The sequence below is a fragment of the Opisthorchis viverrini genome (genome assembly GCF_000715545.1).
Source record: "Opisthorchis viverrini unplaced genomic scaffold opera_v5_324, whole genome shotgun sequence".
In the NCBI taxonomy this organism is placed as follows: Eukaryota; Metazoa; Platyhelminthes; class Trematoda; order Opisthorchiida; family Opisthorchiidae; genus Opisthorchis; species Opisthorchis viverrini.
This window is the reverse complement of record NW_008751987.1, coordinates 262,609-287,656: the sequence shown is the minus strand read 5'-3', so window position 1 is coordinate 287,656 and position 25,048 is coordinate 262,609. Positions and strand designations below refer to the sequence as shown.

Sequence of the window (25,048 nt, the reverse complement as noted above, 5' to 3'; positions counted from 1 at the left end):
GGTCAGAAAAGGTTTCGTCCCCTGAAGATGATATTTCTTGACGTCAGGCCTGTAATGTGTCGCATTTCTGAATGACATTTGAGTAAAAGCTGACCTTTCAACAATTTGTTTTTAAAATTTACAGAATAATAACTGTAAAATGCTAGACTTCCGGAAACGGATAAGTTTTAGGTGTTTATTACAATACGCCGAGGTGGCAATTTTGCTGTAGAGTATCATTGATGGACAAATGGATTGTTGTTCGGTTAAGTGTAACCTCATGCGTAAGCGGGAATGTTACCCGGAAGTCCTTAGTAATTATTCAGCCCATGCAAACTGCGATGCAAGCACATTTCTGTTGGGTAATGACCGGTTAAACCAGGAGGATTCATTACCTGTATGTGAACCAAAGTAAACATTGATTTTAAGTTCGTAACGAACGGTTTATACCAGCGCTTGCATAACGATTTTGTGAGCCTTTTCAAAATTTTGGGTTCAAGGTCAGAGATTTTTATACGCGCGGTACAAATTTTTTAGACGCCTTCGTGGGAGACCTTCATGGAAACACGTTAACGGAAAATCTCACCACATTGGAATTTTGATTTGCTCAGGGTATCAAAAAATGTGGACGTTAACGTGTTTGTTTTAACGACATGAATGAATAACTGCCTTTCATTGATTGTAAATATATCTTTTCTAAATTATCCAGAATAATTTGTCGTAAAAATATTAGGACTGCTCAAAATTAACGACCTGAAATGAGTGTGGTTTCAACCAGTCTCATTCATCGTTCTTGTGTTGTGATTATTAATCATGGGAATCAAAAAGCATTTAAGGCGTTCAGCCCGCACACTAATTTTTCTCAGCAAAAATGTAACTCATAAATTAATAGCAACTTTCAACCACCTATGGAAAACTGTGGCTATATGGATGGGGGTGAACACCCACTTATAATTTCACCTAAATAGTAAATGTGCAATGTTTGATGTAGCAGCTAGTCAGGTGATATATAAGACCGTTTTGATGCATTTAATCAGGCTTTCTAATTTGAGGATTCTTACGGCTCTGTGAGAGAACAATAATGCATACAAACCGATGTGACTGTGAACACCAGTTATGAAGCACGCAAGTAATGTGTTGTCATGTGTGAAAGCAACGTGCATGCATCTGACAGAAGAGTGATGTAGACTTTATTGTGTGCCGCTTCATTGTTTATTTGCTGGTAATCCGTAATCGAACATCTACAAGGAAATTTTAAATGGACGCTCTACATATTCACTTGTAAGATAATTTCTGCAAGGAAGATTTTTATTTGCGTCTGATAGCTTCATTCGCCCTGATGAATAAACGATTCCATATTAGAAAGCGCCGTTTTGTCAACTTTGCTTCGCGCAGGCTCGGCTCACTTCGGCCTACAGTCACTATGGATCGCCGTGAAAATCTTTCTGTCAGTCGTTAGGTAAGAAATAATGTTTGGCTCCAATAGAACATTCGTAATTGAGGCAAAACCATATTTTGGGTGTTTCAATGGCATTTTTCATTCATGTGTTGTGCAAACCTTCTATATATAAACATATCAATCGAGGGAGATAGGATCAATTTTCCCATGGTGTCCGGCTCCTTCCTGGAATATTACAGTCACAACGTTTGTTTGAAGAACGACGACAAATTACATGAATTTGTTCAGGTATGTTGCTTTTTTGGCTGGTTAGTTATTGACCTGTATGCATCTCCAGTAGGTTATTGTGCCCGATCAACAAATTTTTAGGCTTCTGTGAGGTGAAATTTCATCTTATGAACAGTTGTTATAAAGTTTAACACGCACGTGCTGTTCGGTATCCAAAGGCAAATGGTTCCATTGAAGTACATTCATGACGTGTTTTATACCATCAGTCATATTCGTCAAAAGTATGACCTCGGTTGAATGATTTATCTAACATAAACGAATCCTGACGACATGTAGTAAGCTCTAACCACTGATTTAACCCAGAAAATGGAATAGTGTTTCATAAGTTGTGCGAGACAAGTAAGGCTACATCCAGTCGCTACCTGCTGCGTTATTTGCACTCACTTGTATTACCAATGTAGGTCTCAATTTCAGGTATATAAAATCCACATCGCCAAATCAAGTGTAGTTGCTTTTTCTGAGTTTTTATCTCTGCCTCACAAAAGAAACATATTACACTCATTGTACCACTTGAATTAATACCAAAAATATGGTCAATTTAGGAAGAATTTTGTTCATAAACCAAACAAATTATAGTACCTCCTTTGTATTACCGAGTTAAATGCACCCTCGCCTTCACAAAATCCAAAGATATTGTATTCCATTGCGCATAGGGACAACATTTTTTGTCGTATCCTACAGATCATAGCCACTGTTTATGCTTCAAATTTGGCAACTTGGCTCCGAGTGCGCTGCTTCAACCCATGTCATCCGTACTCACAGGACTTTGACGCACCGAGATCGCTGCCGCAATGAATTTTGAGCCATTTGATCAGACGTGATAGAAACAATAAACAAACATACACTGACCAAGTAAGAAAACATACAAACGCCACTAAAGTGTACGTTTCCATAGAGTTCGGGAAATAATAGAAGCTGAGATTAAGCGGCCCATGCTCTAATAAACTGAAGTCCGTGGTGATAAAAAATGAAACCTGAAGTCTTGTCAGCGATTGTGATAATGAAAATTTGACTCGTGATAAGATTTGTGTAACTTTACACATCGCACACCCAGCACAGTTGAAAAATTAAAGCCACTATATCCTTACCAAGTACAACCGAATCACATCACTGATAAGTCGCTTCAAGGCGACTGGTAGTCGGGAGGTAGTGAGTTCGAGTCATTTGGAGAAACCGTAAACTGCATTCTACTGAGAACTCCCGGCAACGATTTTAGGGCTTTTTGGCGTTTGAGCGTAGATTCAATTTACGTGTAAAATGGAATCTCCGGAGGAGTGCCTAAATATCCTAACTCAAGTGAAATATAATAGGTGATAACACGTTTGCTTACAGAGTGCAGGTGAATTACAGAACCAAGTGCACAGTGCAATAATATAGCTTCACTTTTAGATTCAAGTCATTTAATTTCAGCCGAAAATATGGACGGATAGAGGGAAATATTGGTATAATTACCGTTTCTTGGCTGAGCCGCTGTCACGCTTGTTAGCTCAGTGAATGTACGGGATAAAATATTACTCAAGATATACCTACATGAATATTAGAATACTGGAATTTCCATTCAAACGCCATTCAAATAACAGGAAAGCATGTAAATCAATAAGGGGTTCGCTTGAGGCAAAACAGCCGAGGCTTTCGCTGAAACGGTTGTGATTGTAAAAGCGGGTTTGAGTGATCTTATAGGTTTTTGACATATATATATATATACTTGAGTGAAATATATTCTTATTGATTGAAGCGTTCTGCTATTCATAGCCCGTAGCATCTGATGTGGGACCGTTCCCTTTTGTTCATTGATCCTGGAAACTTTGGTTATTAATATGATTGGTCACACTGAGTTGTTTCAAAAGAAAAAAAGAAAGGATGCACTACTGACTGTTCGATTTAAAAGCACAACAATTTGCAATATGACCAATCATTTGCAAGGGCGAACAAAGGAATGTTTCGATGGGACAGACGAAAAGTTTTGCATTTTCTTCTTCACGGCTGTTGAGGAACGCTCCCTCACGTAAAATTCATACACCGGACAGCACACGTTCTTGAACTCAGTTCATTTTTTCAGGCAGTGCTAAAATTAGTTTGCAGAGCGTTTAATACAAAATGATGGCATGAGTTTTTAAGCGTTTTGCCAAAATGAAGATATGTTGCTGCACATTAACATCACTTATCGGATAACTCATAACATAAACCAGGTTAAAATGTGTATTTTGTTCGTATTGGTCCACATCAGCTACTGCTAGTAAACCTATGGAGTGAAGCAAGTCTGAAGATGGTGATAAAAGTCTGTCGCGGTTTTTATAAGGAAAGAAGATTTATTTCCCACATTGGGTACTAAAAGTTACACGCAAACTTTTCACCACGTTCCTTAAGAAGCAATGGCCAGACACTTAAAATGTGTCAACTGTAATATCGAGTAGTGTAGTAAATGAACTCTCGAGGGTCTGTAGCTGTCTGGTAAGTGGTGATGTATTTTTGGGGGAAATAAATTTAAGCTCATCCTCGAGCTTGCAATGATTCACGACGATGGAGTTTATTGCGTACTAACACTTACTGTGCTTGGAAGAAGCCAGATTATGAAAACTTAAGTTGCCACAGGGCGCCGAACTGTGATTCACTCCTGGTCTACTCTAATGGAACGATAAATAATCAATATCATCTGTCATATCTTATTTGAATTTGAGTGACGTATACAAATCGTGGGCTTACGAAATCAGATCTGATTCTAAGTGATCTCAACATAAGACTGCACCTCAAACGGACACTTGTAAACGGCTTTCTTTTTTGTTCGGAGTTTGCGTGAACTCCGTAAAAGCAGCAAACTTAGCTTTACATGCTTCCAAGGTTTCATCGAATCCGGTGGACTACCAACACATGTGGACCTAAAATTTACTTTGACCTTGCCATAGTGCACAAAGGCCTGTAGCTCAAATAATAGTTAGGTTGTTTCGTAAACTGGCCGGCCAATCCAATGCACAACTATCAATTATAGAGTGTACGGATGTTTAACTAAGAAAGGATGTCGTACGAAAAAAAGCATTTTGAACAAACCATATTTTTTCCTTGATGTGGTATCTCTAAGGTAGTAATTACCCGTTCAAATGTTCCCCCGAAGTGAACTAATTTATTGGCTGGACTTGGTGTGTCAGAGTTTGCGCTGTCTGTCGCCGGTATTGGAACAAACCGTTCATGGTGCTTGGGAGGTAAATTATTTTGAAATGCACGTCACGCTATAAGAGAGTAATATTTTGGATCTTTGTTATGAGTATACGCTTGCGCACCGATTGCCCCGTAACTGTCTGATTGGGTTTTATTCTATTCCTGATACAATTTGCGCATTTTCGTGCCTACTCTCGTTCAAATACAAACAACAAATATTGCAGATACTGGATATTTAAACTAAACTCGTACGCAAAGGAGGCACTATTCGAAATCTGCTCCTCAGATGGAGGGTGCAGACAAAATATTGATATTGGCTAAGCGCCAAATGTCGCAGAGCTCATACAAGATACTGATGGTGGGGTCGATTTCATCTGTCTAAAGCCAATTTAACTGGTTACAATGTGGCTTTTCATCCCGAAAAGTATACAGGCCTTGCAAACTTGCCAAGAGAGTTATGAAATTCAGTTTCTAGAATGAACTACTTCCGCAGCATTCCAGAAAGTAAATCCAGCTGGTGGGTTTGTGGTCGTGTAGTTCAAATTAAATCCTGAACAAACGATATTCAATGGATTACTTCTAATTCTCCAACAATGTACACTCAGCGTATATTCTTCAACGTGTCCCATTTCCGTAAATTATTGAGGAAATTGGATGTTGATTTAAAGACGAATCCCGTTCTCTGAAACTTTCGGATTCGTCCTCCAATATCGCTTCAGATAGTACAAATGTGCTCGACATTGCTGTCATGTCAAAACTACGCGCCAACTAATTATTATTAACATGCCATACCACTGGGTCGTTTTTTAATAAAAACTGAATAGCCGATAACGGTCAATAAGCTGGGGAGATGTTTATGATGTGGGTGTAAAATATTTTCAAATCCGATGCGCACATCCTAGCGAACCACGGTCAAAATCCCTGGCTATCTAACACCTCATAACTCTGAAAATTCTGCTTTCTTTAAACGAGCCCCAGGATGTTATAAAATTCTGCTGCGAAATATCAAGCCTGTCATAAAGATCTTGTTAACTTATTATAAAACCATGATTTTGGAGTTCATCGTACGATCCTTCCATCCCTCGTCTAATGAAACTTCTGGCACTTGTGGTAGACTTGGTTCCAATGCATTTCGCACCTCCTTGGGTTTCATTTAATTTGGCCCAATAATATGTAACCTTTTACGTCTCAGTTGGCAGTGTTGCCACTAATTGTAAAACAGAAAAAATGACACCTTAGCAATAATTAAAAACTTTCCAATCTCAAATACACAATCGTTTTCTCAGATTTCATAGTGGCTCTTTTGGATTTAAGAAAATACCGCCGAATTTATTTTCTTACACCTAGTAGACATACTGCTGAGTATTTACTCTGACGTTAGAAGTTTTACTGGAGACAGCGCTTTGTTTTCTATTCGTCCGTCACAAGGTCCGTCACTTCACTCTATCCCATTCACAGTGGATGGAACATGGGTAAACGTCTGCTCAGCTATATTCGACTAGTCTGTCAATGTGTCATCCTTGGGTCATAGTGATTGATTAACTACTGCCTATTAAGTTCACGCATAATCCTTCCGTTTAATATCACAGCTTGAATACAACAAAAACGCATACAAAATGCTAAACGCACCGGCTTCCAAACACAAACTGGCACAGTAGTGTTATTTCTCTGAATAATTTACGGATAATCGTGTTGGCGCTTGACCGACCAACGCTTGTGGACACGTGCAGGAGACGAAAAAGTGAAATGTTTGTCTGTGCGCCTAAATTGGCATCTATTGTGTTAGGCAGGTTTTTCGGTGTGGGAATACGAATAACCAGGCACGTGTGACACTGAACGTGAATTAAAATGGAAATTTTGTTCAATAAAACCAGAAAGTGTGAAATGTTTAACATTATCGTATCATAACAAATGTTGAATCTAATGGGAATGTCAAGATTATATTATATGTATATATATTATTATATTATATTATATTTATATAGATATTCTCGTAGATTCTATCTTTTGAAAGTTTATGTGACACTTTATACGGACCCGTTTCTTTACAACGTAGGCATCAGATCCAAAACGGCACTTGCGTCTCTGTTTTGAACTCTCCACAATACCTCGCTGGAACCCCCAAATACGCGGATGGAATGATTGAAGAAATTGTATATCCATGTAAAACTTACGACGAAAATATATCAAAATAGTTTTATCGTTAGTTTTTGGAAATCTCGAAAGGTCGTGGTGTTTCCTCAAACAGTGTCAGTCTTGTCAACTGATCATTTGTGAAACAATTATTTGACGTTTACCAGGAAAGTTATTGCAAAACGTTGGATTTAATATTAGCGCCGTTTTAACAAGCTGTGTTTATATAAAGACCGGGCATTTCAAGTTGTAGTTGTGTTATGCAACCGTGATTATGCAAGGATAATATGCAGTTTCGTGATGCTTCCTCACTGTCACGAAGTCAACTTATATGGATAGGAATTATTTGCTGAAAAGAAGGATGGATGTTTTTGTTTGTCATGAAGACTGCTTAGAGTCTCCAAGTTCAAAAACCGCAAGTTTTGGATAACTCTGTTTTTATGTACAATTTCTATATAAAATATATCTGCAGAGAAATCGTTGGTGCCATCAATGACTGTACAAAATTTTTCAGTAGCCGTATTTTGTGGAACGATAAAATTACCGTGTACAGTACAGTTTGTTTTACCTCGGTAAAAATGTGTCCTGAAAAACGAGCGTCTGGACTGAAGCCTGTGGCGATAAGTGATTGACGGCTCTTTGGTTTAATATTACTCAAGCTCAGATGTTCTTCGATTTCAGTTTTTCATCCCACGACCGGCTGTAGGTCGTGCACAACGTCTGTGAATGTGAATCCATTTATTCCTCTAAGAGTCTAACCAATTTTTTACCTAGCTAAATTACTTGACGAATTGTGCAGTAGGGTTTCTGAAAGCGTTGTGAACATAGTAAAGGGGGTGAAATTCGAAGACACATTTATTAGTTCATTTAGAACTCCAAGGAAAAAGGGCACAAATTCACAGCGTAGCAACTGCGTGGAAAGATTTTGAATTGTGTGCGATTTTTTCTGTTATCTCATTAGTATGTGAACATCCAGCTAGCATCACTTGTGCGCAGTAAACTTTAAACAATTTTTTCCGGAGGATAAATTTTGGAATAATTTAAAAATCAGATAAAATTAGGGATACGATATTAGCGAACGAGCAGCTGAACATTGTGGATAATTTTTCCGTTGAAATGAAACGGATAAAAACATCCGCAAATATGCATCTGACTGGGCAGGTAAGGGTTCCATGGATAATGAGAACATCGCCCAAAGTTTCAGCAGTCCCACCCATCTCATGATAGGTGAGCATCAGTACAAGTAGTGGAGCTGAACTGCTATGAAGGATGTCTCAACACTTGAATTCATTCACTACTATTATTCTTACCATGAGCATTTATTAGACCTACTGAAGGTCTCTTGTTGCGGCATTACTGAAATAAAGCCTCAGACAAATCCACACACCTTGGTGGGCCACATATTATGACAAATTTATATGGTGGCCAAACTTTCTTTGGAACAATGAAGAACTTCAGGTGAGAGCCAATAAAAATTTTAGCTACTTTGTTAGTTTTATGGTATCCGTGACACGCAAATAAAGTTCCTAGAATCACAGATAGCCCGAAGGAAAAAATATGATAGTGTGGAGATCGTTCATGAGGTAATCGATCGAAGACAACAACCTATCTCGTGAATTTCAACACCAGTTCCAATACATGGCTCTTCTGAGGGCACAATGCCTCTTCAAAAACTGGGTATTTGCACTGGTTTACTGTCCAGAAATTTCCTAAAAACCCGCAACACAAGGCAAATACGACCGCAATACCATTGAAATATCGCATGACTATCCCAGTTATCGGACATAACTCTGATTTGTGGTTAGTAAAACTCTTTTTTGTTTGAAATTACGCGTTTGCATCACGAGTTGAATCTAAAGTATAAGGACCGAATTTCGCTCTGACGGCCGTTTTTGGAGTCTTATGCGTTTTCAAATTATACAGTGTTCATTTTTGCTCAGCCGTGTGCATCGCTATTTTCAGCGATTCATTTGCCTTTGGGCGCAAAACCACCGTCTTAAAGGACATTTGGTAGAGCGCCTTTTTAAACTCAGCATCAAACGGCAGGGAACACATTACATTTTCCGCCACTACAGGGAACCCACTACCTCGCGCTCAACCAAACAAATCACAACCATAGCTGTATAGTTAATAACTCGAACTGAGACAACATCCATGGTCATTTACTTCTACTGTGTCATATCCTTATTAGTCACTATTACACCCACAGAAAGCAGGAGAACTCAGAACTCATTCAAAGTTACTTTGATGCGGCCAGTGAAGCTTGGAAACAAAAGCGTCCAAACACACACGAATAAATCTGTTTGAGATTCTTGTTATTAATTTCAATTGTTCGCAAATTTATTTCGCTTAGTCTGAATTTTTCGCCCATTGGCCAGTCTAATTTGTGAATGCAATTTATGCGCCTCAAGAAAACTGAGAACAGCTTGTGCATATTCCGTCTGCTGTTGTCAACAGTGAACATTCTTTACGTCATCCTTTGGTTGACTAAATTACGAGTGAGAAGCTCTCTTCAAAATTGTTGTCCTTTATTTTATCCAATGTTTTCATTACCCTGTTGTTCCTTCTGAATGACTTTCTTCCTGGGGAGAACCCAGATTTGGAGCATTTGGAGCATGCGACATCGACCATGATCAATGAATGCGATATTTAGCAAACTGTAAAACGCACGAATCAATGGTTGTGCATCCACATACTGAACCTTAAAAGCACTTACTGTAAACCCATCAATTTGCCCGAGATTAGTAGAATTGTCAATCGTCTTCAACAAAGATAAGCTCCGCGTGTGTATGGCAGGCCTCCCGGAATTGTCTAATTAACAAATACCGTTCTGTCTCCCCTGAAATTGGATATCCGTACCCGCGACCGGGCCACCTTGCTTTTGAAATCATCCCTCATAAGTATTCCATCCACAAATTTCATAATATCTGCAAAGTACTAGTCGCTTGCACACAAAATGTTTAAGTTATTTTCAACCATGCAGAAGATGTATAGAACTAATGGCTACTCTGCACTGACTTCTAGAACATTGGAACGGATTCCGTCGGAACACAGTGACAGCAGTTTCAGTGGTTTTCGCAACTCGTTCAAATCTATTTACTGCTGGTTAAGATAAACCACCTGCCTTGTTGGTAATGCACCGACCAGACCCGTTTTCTTCATAAACCTTCAGTATTTGCCAAAGAAGTTTCCTCTTGGAGTATACGATGAAAAACCTTGCGAGTTTTACCTCGCCTCTGGTGTGACGAGTTTTCTCTTCAAATGCTGACATCTACTTTTTATCGAATAAATAGTGCAAATAGCACTGAGGGAAAAATCTAACTTTCAGATTGGCCCAAATATAGCGCTCTGGTATGATTACAGGTTCCCGCTTGATAAAAATTAGGGTGAAAACCAACCGTTTCATGATGAGGTTTTCTCTGACTGACGACGAACAAGGGTTAAGCAAAATGCTATGTTTTGATAGGTAATCTTTCTTATAAGGACTAATGAACTTCAGCGCGTCATGTTACTGTCAGGGATCTCCAGCTCCATGTAACAGTACGGTCAACAGTTCCAAATGGTTTGTTGCATATAAAACCTGAGTTTGCCCCTGCTTGTAAGCATATTTATGACAAATATCCTCTTTCAGTACAAGGTGATTGTATTTCCTGGTGTCTTTGTTGGATACAAGGCAATCGGAAATCTGGTTAAACAAACAACTTGTTGATAAGATGGCATTCCTCTAGTACTTCACGACTCCATGTCTGTAAGTTGTTTCAGACAACGATGACTTTGATCATTGAGAAATGTCGCCCTGAAAACCCATATAAAGTTCTGCTCGCACGCGCTGACTACTTTAAGGTGCCCATGGCTCCACTGGTCTGAAGACTAGCTTAAAATATGAATCGCCAACACCAAGTTAGATTTTTAGTTTCCAGAGTCATCTTACTGGTACCTGTGGTTAGAAACAAATTCTTAAGTTGTGCAAACATGGGCTCTGGTTGTCACCAGTACGCAGCAACAACAGACGGCATCTGTGTAACCTGGCTTTCTGCATCAGCCAGATCTCATGAACAAAAGTAAAGTATGTGAAAATGCAGACAATTCAACTATAATTCACAGCCACAATTCGAACTATTATTAGCGTTATTCTAATTATCAGCCCGTAAGTCTACTCTCAAGCATGTGCTGAATGGTTATGAATTGAAACGTTGGAGAGTATGATTTACAAAATATGGCGATGAAACTAAATAGAGGAAAGCTCGAGAAACCTTATGTAAGTGGACGCTTTAATTTTCACACATCAAGTTGTCAGTTGCCAGCTTTTTCCAAGTCATTTTTGGCGCTGTTCTAACACGTAACGTCGAAAACCGATATTTTACAGGCTACATGAATGTAAAAAGAACAAAATTTAAGTGGGTTTGTCTTTTAAAGAGTCTGGTTCACAAAATTATCAAAAAACCTGAGTTATATTCATAGAAAGTATATCACTCATACTTTGTTCAAGACTGCATGACCAAAATCGCCAAACATAGATAGAATTTTTAGACGGAAAAATATACTAATTATAAAAACCGCACGTGGCTTAGAAACAACTAATTATTTGTTTACACAAGGTTATATAAGACGACTGCTGTGTGAGGTTAAGTATCCAAGTTGAAATACAAGCAACACAATTAATTGGATGGAAATTGGTGGGCATCTTTTAACACCTGCTGGCATGGGGATTTGACCCTGATATACAAAAATCGCTACCGAACACGTGGCAGCCGACCCAAATAAATCAGGTTCTATTAACTACATTCGCTGGAGTAGAATACGGGGAATGAACTACGTAAACAACAGGCACTCAGCGACGAAGGCATTGAGCCATTTTCAGCCGTTAAGCCATCTCATCATAGAGACTTTTTGGTAACTTTCCTCCATACCTTGTGACCACCTTGATGACTGTTTGCCTGACCCATCTTCTCACTCTCAAAGCAGCTACCAAAGTGGTTTTAGGGCTAAACAGGACAGAACTTGTACCCACCGGCCATTGAGCACACATGTCAGAAGTACATTACTGTAGAGATAAGTATCATACAACGGGAAGCCCAACATCTGCATGGCTAAAAGGATGGATCCTATTTTGCCCTATGCAAACAATTCAGCCGCCTAAATGTGGCAGGTAATACTTGTGATCCTCTTGTCCGAGTGCACATACCTTTGCCCTATTGTAATTTAGCACCATTCATTCTGTTATTTGCAACTGAGAATACGTCTAGGTCAGTTGCAAGTAGTTGAATGTGACAACGACATCTGTGTGAGCCTGGACCTTCAAGGTAAGATAGCATTTGCGACTAGAAATAAGGCATCGTAGTGTGCGGCCTCACATTCAGGTTTCAGTAAACCTTCTGTCACCCAGACTCATTAGGACTGTCGCTAATATTGGGATGAAACTGAAGTTAGCCACGTTTCATAAGTGCATGTATGAGTTGTCCACTTAGACCAAAAAATGATTGAATTAGTGAGACTGACAAGTTAACTATGACTTCTTTACAATGTCAGATATTGCAGCATTCAAAGTCGTTGCCGTTGAACGGGTGATTTTAATGTCTGAATTGGGTATCACCACAGTTCACTTTTCAAAATGTGCCAAATGTTACAGTCTGCACGTTCTGAGTTGTCCTAATCTCCGTTTGGTGGAGTAGGGTATGCATAGCGCACACAGAAACAATAGGTTCATGGTTACACCAAAACGTGAAATGAGGTCCGTTTGGATTAACTACTAAATCTGTTTTAAGGATATTCACGGATGCCTAGAGACAATAAGGCATGAGCAAACCTCCTGGACCAAGTGAAAAATATAGACTGATCCCGTTTTTCGTTGCACCAGGCTACCACTGCGCCTGTCTGTTCTTGTAGATTCTCGTCGAATGAGAGTGGTTTTTGGTCAGTTCAATACTGATCAAATTAAGCCGTTTGATAATGAAATAATAGTTAGTGAATTGTTAACTATACTGGTGTGGACAGATCATTTTGCTAGTTTGTGTTTGTTATTTCCTGTTAATTCCCACGGCAGTGGATCATCGGTGTTGAGTACCAATGTCATGCTGTCGATGATGACGATGATGATGATTTCCTGTAGCATAGCCAAAATAATAACGATGTGAAATTTATTCCACATCCACCAAGTAGTCCGTATGACGAAGTGGGAATATCCGACAGAAATTTTAGAGATAACAGAAAGATTTCCTCAAAAATCAACAATCGCAATCCTATAATGTCATGAACGCACCTTAACCAGCTGCTTTGTGGAAGAGCTGCATTACGTGATCTGCCTTGAATCAGCGTGCATCTCATTACGCAACTCTGGAGTTGAGTCAGGCCTCTTCTTAAACACAGGAATCTTACGTTCACAACAGCAAATTAGCTTGCAACATTCAATATGCTAGTACAATGTTTTGGCACATGACAGAGTTGTGAATACAGTTTTCACCCCCCCCCGAAGCTGATATAAACCACGTTTTAAGGAAAACTAAGTCCACGGCAGAGGTCTCTGACTATACTGGTGGTGACAAGAATTGTTTGTTGAAACAGGACAGAATGTTCCATGTTCCTAAGTGTAGCTATCCTGATGGTGTGGAAAAAACACCCCAAAAAACAAGTCTAACACTGTGTATCCTAGGGACGGTGAAATAACAAGCAGAATTTACGAATCAACTACGATGTACATGACAAGTACTCTTTGAGGTCAAAGAACACATCCTTTGTACTGTGGGCTACCGAACCAGGCACACTCGATGACTTTTAATGTTTAAGACTGTCTTATTTTTTGCCGATTGTTTTGAATATAAAACTAATTGCACTCACCTTTAGTTGGTTATAACTAGGTGCGTCAAAGTGTTTCTGAAGTGGGTTCCCTAATTAATTATAAAGTGAAAAACCCGTTCAATCGTTTCGTGCACCCAAATGACTAAGCCATTATGAGTGAGTAAAGTTTTACCTGGTGATACAACATATGCTACACCTTGTGCCAACAATAGAAGTTGTGTTTGAAGACCACTGATAACAATATTTCAATACATGGCATTTACATCTTGTTGTAACGCAAACTCCATATGTACTGTAATGACGTAGTTCTTTATGAATCGCAGCAGAAGGCTCAAATAAGGTGAGAAATTTTTATTGTTTTAAGTGGGTTGACGGGAACAAAATTGATCCGATTCATTGTGGCACCACAGACGTTATCGCAGTAAACTAGAACAGAACTCAGATATGCACTTAACAACTACCGGACAGGTTAACGATATTGTTTTGTCATGTAACCGATCAAAGCAAAATCCTTAAACTCACTATACAGAGTCTTACAGGGCAACGCATGAAGACATTTCATGCATTTCTCAATCTCCCGGTTTGTTGTTAGGAAACCGCTGTTCGCATTATACAACCTATGTTTTGCACCATGGGTACATAAGAAAACCTATACGTCACAATAAATATTGTTTGCACAGCTAAGAGGCACGTATTATCCAAGTAAGCATTTTTCTGTTTATCAAGTTGATTTGTTATGCTGCAAATTTTGGTTGTGTTTTGTAAGGGGATCACGTCACTTCAACAGGATGGAGGCAACACCTGAACCGAATGAAATTCCTTCCGTCATCTAATCAGTACAAGTAAACACCTTGGGAATGCAAGCAAACCGTAAATTTTTATGATTGACTGACATCAGCAAGCATTCGTTTAGCATGAGAAGTGATGCAAACTCTGCAGCCAGTGAAACGTAGTACAGCCTGATAATTGAAATGTCACTGCGATGGTCAATTTCCTACCACAGTGTGCTGTCTTCTATCACCTAAATGGTGATGCAGAACAGTTTGATTGATAAATCCACGGGCTACTGTTAAAAATATATGGGATTTCACGCTGAAAGAAATGAAAGAAATGAAAGAGGTTATGATCTCGGCTATTAACCAATGATAAATAGTATGAGCTTCTAATTGTAGTGTCCAGCAGTGTCGAGGGGAAACAAACGGAATTAGTTGAATTTAGATCCGCCACTTGCGTTTCCCGTATATTCGTGCACATAAACTGGTGTGCAAAAATTCACTGCGGTAGTTTGGACTTATCTGCGCATAACGCCATTTAATCATGTCGCTTAACAGCCGACTGCACTGGCGATCAGTCACCCAGTACTAATGCTGTAGTATTCAGCTGCGAACCGGAATTTCGGCGTCTTCGACTCTTTTCGGATACTCCCATGATCCGTCTTATCGATCCTTAATGTCAGGATATTCTTGTCGTATTTTCATCTTCGATTGACTGCTTGCAAGCTTAGATGGCAGATTAGACTTCAAAATCTTTAAATAGCTATATAAACTTATTGTTTTGAGCGTTGTATTACAAAGGTATTGAGTACAGTCAGTGTTTTTGTCCATAGCTCTGTCAGAAAAAGTGCTGGTTAATTAATTTTCCGACAATGATTTCAACCCCTTCGGATATATTTTGTTGATAATCTCTGAAAGCAATAACAACAAACTGCACCTAGTTTTGCTGTTCATTCTTGGTGACAGTTCAGATATTTCCGGTGCTGAATTTAGCCCGTTTGCAGAAGTTATCAGAAGTCTGCCCTCATTTCTCTGTACCCTAAGTTTAGTGGGTGTTTATGCGGATCCCGTAAGGTTTTTTCATGATGATATTCAGCGCGTTTGGGATAGGAAAGTAATGTGTTAGATGGTGTGAAAGTACTTAATTTATTGATGACGTCAGCCAAAAGCTGACAAAGAACGGTTAGCAATCAGCTGGATGTTTTCGCAACATCATGCGCGCGTAGATTGCGTAACTTGTCACGAAGACTGGAACTTACCTTGGTGTGGCGGTCTGCGCACCTCAACAATACATAGACCTGTACTGGGGATGTCCCTGCGACACAGAGTTTCTCATGTAAGGTGGGTCAATGATTAGAAGTCTGACAAAAACAATCTCCTGGTCCTCTGAATTGGGGGTTGGAACACACGGTAACTTTTTCCATAGGCATGGTATTGAGTTTGCATTTTCAGCGAAAAAGCCCTGTCTTGCGGTTGGCCTTTTGAGCCGAAGGGTTGACTGAGGACCCTAATCGTCCTCCTATTCAGGTGTGTGCGCCCTGGCAGCATCCCAGCTAACGTTAGACCATGATCCCCAAGTTTAACAATAAACTCATGCCATACCGGCCGTCGCGTAGTGCTGTCAGCGGGGTATTCAGTCGAAAGTGCTCTTGCTTGTTTGAATCCCTGTTGACAATCGCCTCTGTGCCACTCATCTGGCAAGGTCTGTGAAGGAGTCTCATAAGTGTTGATAGCTGTCTTTTCATCGTGTGCTTACGCCCCAACTGACTGTAACTCTGACGTCGTCAAATACAGGTTTCACGACGCCGTGAATGCCCTTTTGCGGTGAAGCAAAAGCTCAGACATCGTGGTGGTTGCCGGACATGTGAATGCGCATGTAAGCAGGCTTTGCATATGAGACTCAGGTGATTAAAATGGATTGGGCTTGTTACGTACGGACAATGGTGAACGATTGCTTCGGCATTCTGCTGATCGTGGGCTATTTTTATGCGATACTAACTTCTGAAATAGCCGAAGTTTTCTGACCATCAGTTACGATGGCGTGGATCAATAAATGACTATCGGCCGTTTTGAAACACATTCGTGGTTACCAGCAGCGCACCCGTCCGGAAAAATCGCATGTCAACTGAGAGACTGACAGATCAGAATGTTTAACGAACTAACCGGAATTGCCTTCTAGGACTTCTTCTAAATGCAATACCATCAGGTGTAACAACATTCTGGTACGAGATTGCCACTTCTTTGCATGTGGCATGGCACCACCAGGCACACTCAAGCACTGGGCATCAGGCCTAACGGTTGTCTGAAGATTATTTCAACTGACCCGAGCATTCGGACCCCCGAAAACTCTTTTTGAGCGAAATCACTATGAATCGGAATGGAATAACCATCCACCAGCTGCCACCAACTGCCCCCTCTCCAAGCTGGAGCCCAAAAGTGACGTAGAAACCTGGATGGTGAACGCATAGCCCCCAAAGGCTTTCAAGATTTACGACTACAGAGGTTATCTCAAGCATCACCAAGCATCTGGTTCAGATGACCCCCCAACCGGGTTGTTCGAAGATTGGAGTGAAGTCGTTTTGCGGTGAAGCAAAAGCTCAGACATCGTGGTGGTTGCCGGACATGTGAATGCGCATGTAAGCAGGCTTTGCATATGAGACTCAGGTGATTAAAATGGATTGGGCTTGTTACGTACGGACAATGGTGAACGATTGCTTCGGCATTCTGCTGATCGTGGGCTATTTTTATGCGATACTAACTTCTGAAATAGCCGAAGTTTTCTGACCATCAGTTACGATGGCGTGGATCAATAAATGACTATCGGCCGTTTTGAAACACATTCGTGGTTACCAGCAGCGCACCCGTCCGGAAAAATCGCATGTCAACTGAGAGACTGACAGATCAGAATGTTTAACGAACTAACCGGAATTGCCTTCTAGGACTTCTTCTAAATGCAATACCATCAGGTGTAACAACATTCTGGTACGAGATTGCCACTTCTTTGCATGTGGCATGGCACCACCAGGCACACTCAAGCACTGGGCATCAGGCCTAACGGTTGTCTGAAGATTATTTCAACTGACCCGAGCATTCGGACCCCCGAAAACTCTTTTTGAGCGAAATCACTATGAATCGGAATGGAATAACCATCCACCAGCTGCCACCAACTGCCCCCTCTCCAAGCTGGAGCCCAAAAGTGACGTAGAAACCTGGATGGTGAACGCATAGCCCCCAAAGGCTTTCAAGATTTACGACTACAGAGGTTATCTCAAGCATCACCAAGCATCTGGTTCAGATGACCCCCCAACCGGGTTGTTCGAAGATTGGAGTGAAGTCGTCAGTCAGCGCTTGCCTGATCTGTTTGCTTGCATTTGGGAAAGGGAGTCTGTCCCAGACAACTGGGGCTGCTGGCGATAGTACCCACACGATTGACTCCGTTCGTACAGATACTGTGAGCTTCACCCTTGCTTCGTCGCCCCACTGCCCGCTAAAGACTGGCTCGAGGGCGTCAATCGGGATTCCGATCTAGTAGGGGTTTCGCTAACCAAATCTTCACACTCCGTCGGGTGCTAGAACTACGCCACATGGCGCAAAATTCTAGTGTTCCTGAATTTCAAGGCACATTCGACTCGGTTGACCGACCTGTTCTTCTAACACGCTTACCCACCAAGGAATGTCCCTGATGATTGTGAAATTATTAAGCTCTCCCTATTGTTAGACTTCCGGATTTGTGATATTATACGGCCAGCTCTCCCAAAGCTTCCGTACACAAAGCGTTGTCCGTCACCGATTCCCACTGTCTTCATTCCTTTTTAACTTCGTGATCGATGAGATAATGAGACAAACGTTGGAAAGTCTCCGAAAACCTTGTGTTCAAATAGCCTGTGAGGCTAACCTTATCGATCTGAAGTATGCAGCCGATATCGTTCACCAAAACTCCTACACTAATGTGATTCGAAATTAATCGACAGATCTAGATGTTTTGCATTTGGATCTGTAGTCTCTGTTGATCGAGTGAAATCAGTACATAAATTGACAGCATCTTCGGTTGGACCGTGGCGTTTTATTTCACGTCAGAATACATGCTATCCTACGGATTGCAGCAGGGCATATAAACCCACCACCAGATCAATGAGCCTAACTTCGCTGGGACAGGCTATGCATGGAAACGCTGGAGAGATTTTTGAAGAAAACAAGTAGATATTAAAAGCTGCTGGAAGTGGTACTGATTGTTTGAAGGAAAGCAGTTTAAATTTTTTTTGGAATGGACTCACTAGGTATAATCAACGAGCGGATTAGGTTTATCTTCTCAAAACTGCACCTTAATCTTTCTTGGTTTGTTGTTACATATAAGGGTTAGGTTTAAGTGATTCAGCTTTAAAGACGCTTCACGAGTATGATAATCTCACAGATGCAGCTAGCTTAAACTGATACATCTCTCTGTAAGCTGATATGTAATGGGCGAATACGTTCGTAGTACCAATTAGCTGGTGATGGTGCATTTCATTTTCGTTGTCACTAAAACGTTCTCGCACTTCTGGACAAGTTCCGTCCGTAAAAACCAGTGGGACAATTTACTTATTCATCCAAACCAAGCGTAATTACTTAAAACAACACGAGGTTTCCGTGCCAGAGCGGCGTTGCAATGTGCTACTTAGTTGGTGATGTACCGGAATGGAGACTTTATTACCAAAAGAGCGTGAAACAAAGTACTTGATGTTTTCAAGTTATAGGAATAAGCCATCCTTATGATATTTTGAATGAGAATATTCCTGCTTATGCCTCCCTTGAGGGTGGTTCATTAGGGCTTGTTCACGCACACTGCATTCGCCCCATGAAACTAACATGGGATCATTATAGGGATTTATGCTGTTTGTAAAACCATTTATTCAGATCATACCAATTTTAATCGAACTAAAAATGCGCGAGTAAAGAAGCTAACAAACCAGCAAAACTGTTTCCACAACGAACCAACAATTTTTCGATTAGGGTTTTCATGTCCTTAAAGATTGGAACATATCATGTGAAGTAAGCAATTTCATTTGCCGAATCCCACGCGATGCCTAAAAAAACCAACAAGAACCTCTGGAAAGTATTGTCTTTAGAGAATACAGTATCCAAAACCACAATGTCAAATGACATAGAATGCTTGTTTGTAGCAGAATATGAAACATCAATGCAGTATTATTTTATCACAATTTATTTCAAGCCACATGGTCCGCATACTTTCGCCAGTCAGTCCCCATATATATGCGTGCAAGCCTTGTTAAGCAGCACATTCTGCTTTCGGTTGAATAAGAGGGGAACACATTTACGACTATTGCCACATGGTCACAATATGTGACCAGTCGTTCTAGTAGCATGTTGCCACTTTGATCACACATGTGTGGGACGCATCGCAGTGACTAAAATGCGCGTTATAATGACTCGGCCGAGATAATCAATTACTTAATTGGACGTTCCTTGGAGGTCGAATGCAAAAAACAAATGGCGGTGTGAACAGCAGTCAAATTACTCCGAGTTAGCATGATAACCCACTTTGAAGCGATTGGCATAACCAGATGCTGGAGTCCAAACGACTTCATCTTGGTCTAAATTGAGTTGTTTAAACTAACAAATGCACGCTTTACTGGCAATGCAGAGGCCAAGAGTTGCGAGTCCCAGGCTGCGAATAATGCCTAAAGCTATATGCCCCTAGTGTAAGCAAAACTCAGGTTCAGTATTTATCAATTCGTTTGTTAGATATCTAGGACAAAAAAAACGTCCAGGAAACCGTGAGGTGAAAGAAAATTATACAAACCTTGCATTGATTTGGTGGTCTTCGTAATGATAATTTAGGCTCTGATAAATGATTATTTGAGAAATTATTTACGAATGTCCTTATCTGAATTTTGCCAGCAGGGAAGTAAATTCATCAGATTAGACCTGGTAGATAATTACGCGAGAAAGGTAAAAATTATCAGAGTATATATTTTAGCAGGGCGTAGTTTTCCCACCCATCCGCTACTTACCACCATGAAGAGGACTATCAGTGTTTTGCGCTGAGCTGGTCAATAATAATAAGTCAATAGTAATAAGCTGGTCAATTCCTAGCCAGAGATGTACTCATCCATGTGAACGCAATTTATGATAGATAAAGTGGATTAACTCAAACTAATCTTCAATTTACTGCCATGTGAAACGAGTGCTTGAGCTTTATTTTGATCCCTATGTAGTGGGGTAGGGAAAACGAAGGGGTCATTCTTCAAAAAAACTTCTTGGGTAAGACTGCTGCATACAAATTTTCATACGTTAAAGTGAAATCTGTGTACATTCAGGTCGGATCAAAACTTTGTGCATCCGGACTGATGTGCTACATTCGCACAATCTGTTTGCCTTTCCAGCCTCGAGTTCACTTTACCAGATATGGAATGTGGGTTCCGGGGTATGCAAGCTGGTCTACATATCCGACCAATCCAACTCACACGCAATTTTTTGATATTTCATTTCGGTCATCTCTTTTATCCCAGGCCGGTGCTATTTGATCAATTAACGCAACTTCTTCTTGTAAAATTAATCCATATTTTCCCCTCCCCTGAATGGCTTCCATTCAATGGCTCATCTTAAATTTCCACCAGTGACGAAGAATGATATGCAGAAAATAGAATTACTGGCTCAGAAACTGATAAAGTCAGACAATGAAGTGCGTTTGTGTTGATAAGTGCTTTCCAGTTTTGCGGGAACTTTTATTTCAGTCGCTAGTGTAAAATCGTTTGTTACGGAGGCTTGTCACGGACAGGGAGAGCACTGAACTATAAAAATGATGTGTGGAGCAGTTTTGCTAATATACGTTGGGCCGGAAACCAGAATTCAATTTGTAGTTGTAAAGATATTATCTCAATTAATTTGGTGACGAGACTGACATCTAAATTTTTTTACTCATTCTTGTTGCCCACTGTGTACCAAGAAAATGAGCAAAGTTTCATCGAGATGTGATGAGAATTAAAGTCTTCTACATAGGAAGTCCGGTCATTTTGTAAAGCTCTATGGACTTTTGCAAATCATAACATAAATATATTATGCTACACCTCTATTTTAACCACATTTTACCATGTAATGTCGCTTTACTATCTGATAACAGTGGAATGTTCGCATCACAGTGGTCTCCAAATTACAACAATCCAAATTTTGATCGCAGATATCAGCCATTCTCTTAAAATCTCCAAATCTACGCCACTCTTTTGTTTTGAACAGTTCTCGTTGGGTTTTGGAGCAGTCCATACTAAGGAGAGGAAGCACTGGCTTTGAGTTTCGAATCATCAGTGAATGTTCTAGGACGCGTCGGGATCCTGACATGTGAAGTGGACGTGTAATCTCTACTCCCCCAGCGCACGCTGAAGGCATCTGAATTATCTCGTATGAACATATGAAAGTGTTAACGCCTGAGCAATTTGATTAATTTGCCCGACTACTTAAATGATCGACGCGGAAAATATTCTGCGCGTGTTGATCGATTGATCCGCTTGTCAGGAATCCCCAGTCAGGTAGTGATACGGATGCTTGAAACTCGCTAGACACCGTTCATCTGAATGCTGTGCGGTGTGAAAGTATTAGAAAATTAGCTTCAGATTACCGTGTTGATTAAGCTTTTGTTGGACTACCAATAGCCCCGCTATTGGTAGTCTTAAAGTCTTCCATCCGTACTAAGAATCATGAGGTGGACGCCATATATCAGCTTGAACCCTCTCGCAAAATATTTGGTTCTTCGTTTTTCGTCTCCACTAGATGGGCTCCGACGAGAAGTAGGTTCATGGAAGGCCTCCGCTTTAAGGATATTAGTATCCTTATTACTAAATGCGCTTTGGATCGGACAAATTTCACTAAAATATTTCTAATCAACAGCTATGTATTTTTGTTGAAAAGGTCATAGGGTGCGCTATACAATGTGTCTGAACAAGATTAATGTGCACAGTTTAACCATGTATACTTGTTCGTATGGTGATGATGGAATCTTCGACGCTTGAGTCAATGTGCCTTGACATAGTTTGTTTGATTCTTCCAGGAAAACTATGATGAAGATGGATGCATTATTCAGTGAAAATGCATTCCGGTTCATTTATCTATTCTGCACACTGATGTTCATGCGAACCAGCACGGCAACTTTTTACCACGCAACACGGAATCCATATGAAGAACTAAATGTATACTGCAAGGGCCTTTTTCTGTTCACGTAAATATCTATCTTCTTTCTAATTTTGGGAGCATGCAAACACAAAAGTTACAATAATGTACTGAAACCTTAACTGACTTTACATCCCACTGCACATTCTCGTGACTTTGATGGAACCGTGTTTTTAATACAAACTAATTCTTGTGGTTACTCATGTAGGACCCTCCATTGCAAACCAACACAAGCAAAGAAATTCATGGGTTACTCAACCAAGACTTCATAAGTCCTAAATAGTATGCTGTGACCTGTTTCTTCTGTAAAGTTTGCACTTACCTGAACCATGAAAAATGGCAGCCAACAGAGACAAAAGCATCCCATTATAATTCCTAGTGTCTTAATAACCTTGGTTTCCGAGCTGTTCTTGGATCTTCTCCGAACCAAATCCGGGTTGGAAGGTGATTTCCAGAATGACGCTCTTGTATGAGATTCATCCTCAGAAAAGGTCACTGTGTTTGCCGTTTGACGTCGAATTCTATCCTCCTCTGACTTGCCATTTGTCAGTGGACGTAGGCCTGTTGTATCAACCGGTCCCGGATTACTTCCACTAGTAACACTATTCACAAATGCATCGTTATCGCATTTTTCTGAAGAAGATTCGACTTGCCTAGGCAAACAGGTCCGTGAATTCAAATCATTCGGGTCAACCGCTGTCTGCGATGTTTGGTGCTGTAGATTATTTTGCGTGTAAGGCATCATCTGCCGTTGCTCGTTACGAGACATTTCTCTGGCTAGTTTGAAAATTTTCCCATACAAGACAAGCATGACTAGTAGTGGAAGGTAAAATGCACAAAACGTGGCATATATCTGATAGCCGACGTCCTCACTGTATTCACATCTGCCTTCTTGGAAAGGGGACTTCCATCCAATATTTGGTGGGATGCAGATGAGAGCTGAAATAATCCATGTGGCAGCAATCATCTGTGCCATCCGACACGGAGTCCTTTTACTCACATAGGTCAGTGGTCTGGTTATCACTAAGTATCGGTCAATAGAGATTGCACACAGGTTCAAAATGGACGCGGTACACAAAAGTACATCAAATGAGATGTACATATCACAGAGCGGTTCATTAAATGGCCAGTATCCTTTCAAGAGATCAAGAATGGCGAAGGGTAATACCAGTAAACCGACAAAGAAATCGCTAAACGCCAAGCTAACAATAAGAATGTTGCTTGGGGTTTGCAACTTTTTCACCAAGGTGACTGCCAAAATCACAAGAAAATTTCCTCCTATCGTTGCAACCGCAATTAATGGTAAAATAATTGACAGTATAGCAGAGATAGCCGGAGAATATGCGGTCATGTCATGTGTAATGTTGCCGTGTCCGAAGTTTTGATCGTTTTCGTTCCCATATAGCCGTTGCATGCGGTCGATTGGGTGACTGCGAATGAATTGATCCGGTTCGCCATCCGAGATGACTGTTATCAGTTTATCAGCCCTTAATGATAAAATGAACTGCGACAAAATAATGATGGCAGCAGAAATCATTGCAACGGTTTCATCTGTCACCTTCAGTGGATTCAAAACGTAAGGCCAAGTTCCATAAGCACAACCAACATCCAACAGCTCAATAATGTACGAAGCCTTGCATTGCTGAATTTCCACAAGCTGTACACTGGGCTGGTCCTGCAAATCATACACCTCAAAATGACATTTTGCCAGAGAAAATTTCTTGTTCTAGACTAGTGTTTTTTCTGCTGTCACACATAGGACGAGCAAACGTCTGCCAACCCCAGTCAGGCGCGTACACACATCAGGGTTCACATACGCGAGTATGAACACTGCCGTACGCCGACGATAAACCCGGTGGCATGCAACAGTAGGTGTTTAAGTAGAGAATGACAGCCATCTAGACGCTGGTCTGTCTGAAGCCCCAGATATAGAGCTCATTTGGCTTGGCGCATCCACCTGAGTGCTTGTGCACACGTGCGTTCGTATTTGTCGCAGAGGAGTAAGTAAACCCACAAACCAGAAAAATTGCATTGGTTAGTTTCCTGAACGTCAGCTTGTAGGATCGTTGATGTCACAGTTTACGTCTGTATGCGTGTATATGTGTGTATGGGTGTGGTAAGTTGGATCGCACGTAATCACAAACTGTCCGATGCATTGTGGGTGTGCATATATGCCTGGTACTTCCGTCACCGGTTCGCCACGGGAAAAGTTTCATTTTGCTATAGTGATTTGCAGCTCATTTGGTTGTGCTGAACGGGCAAAAGTTCCTTCGTCGTTTCGTGTATGTCAAAACTCTGGATAAAATATGGCGGATTGGTTTTTGGTTAATCAGTCCTCTACAGTATGACTTCACTGTCTACGATTGGA

At 40.6% G+C, this 25,048-nt stretch overlaps 1 protein-coding gene across 1 annotated transcript in view; it reads right to left on the bottom strand.

Moving 5' to 3' along the window:
- The window catches only part of T265_10062 (hypothetical protein), a gene marked incomplete at both ends in the record, with an annotated part of 34,451 nt that extends 9,991 nt beyond the window's left edge, over positions 1-24,460 (bottom strand). The window contains one exon of the mRNA XM_009176320.1: positions 23,003-24,460. Coding sequence (XP_009174584.1) covers positions 23,003-24,217 — 1,215 coding nt within the window. The remainder of the gene's footprint in view (positions 1-23,002) is intronic.
- Positions 24,461-25,048: the final 588 nt, after the last annotated feature.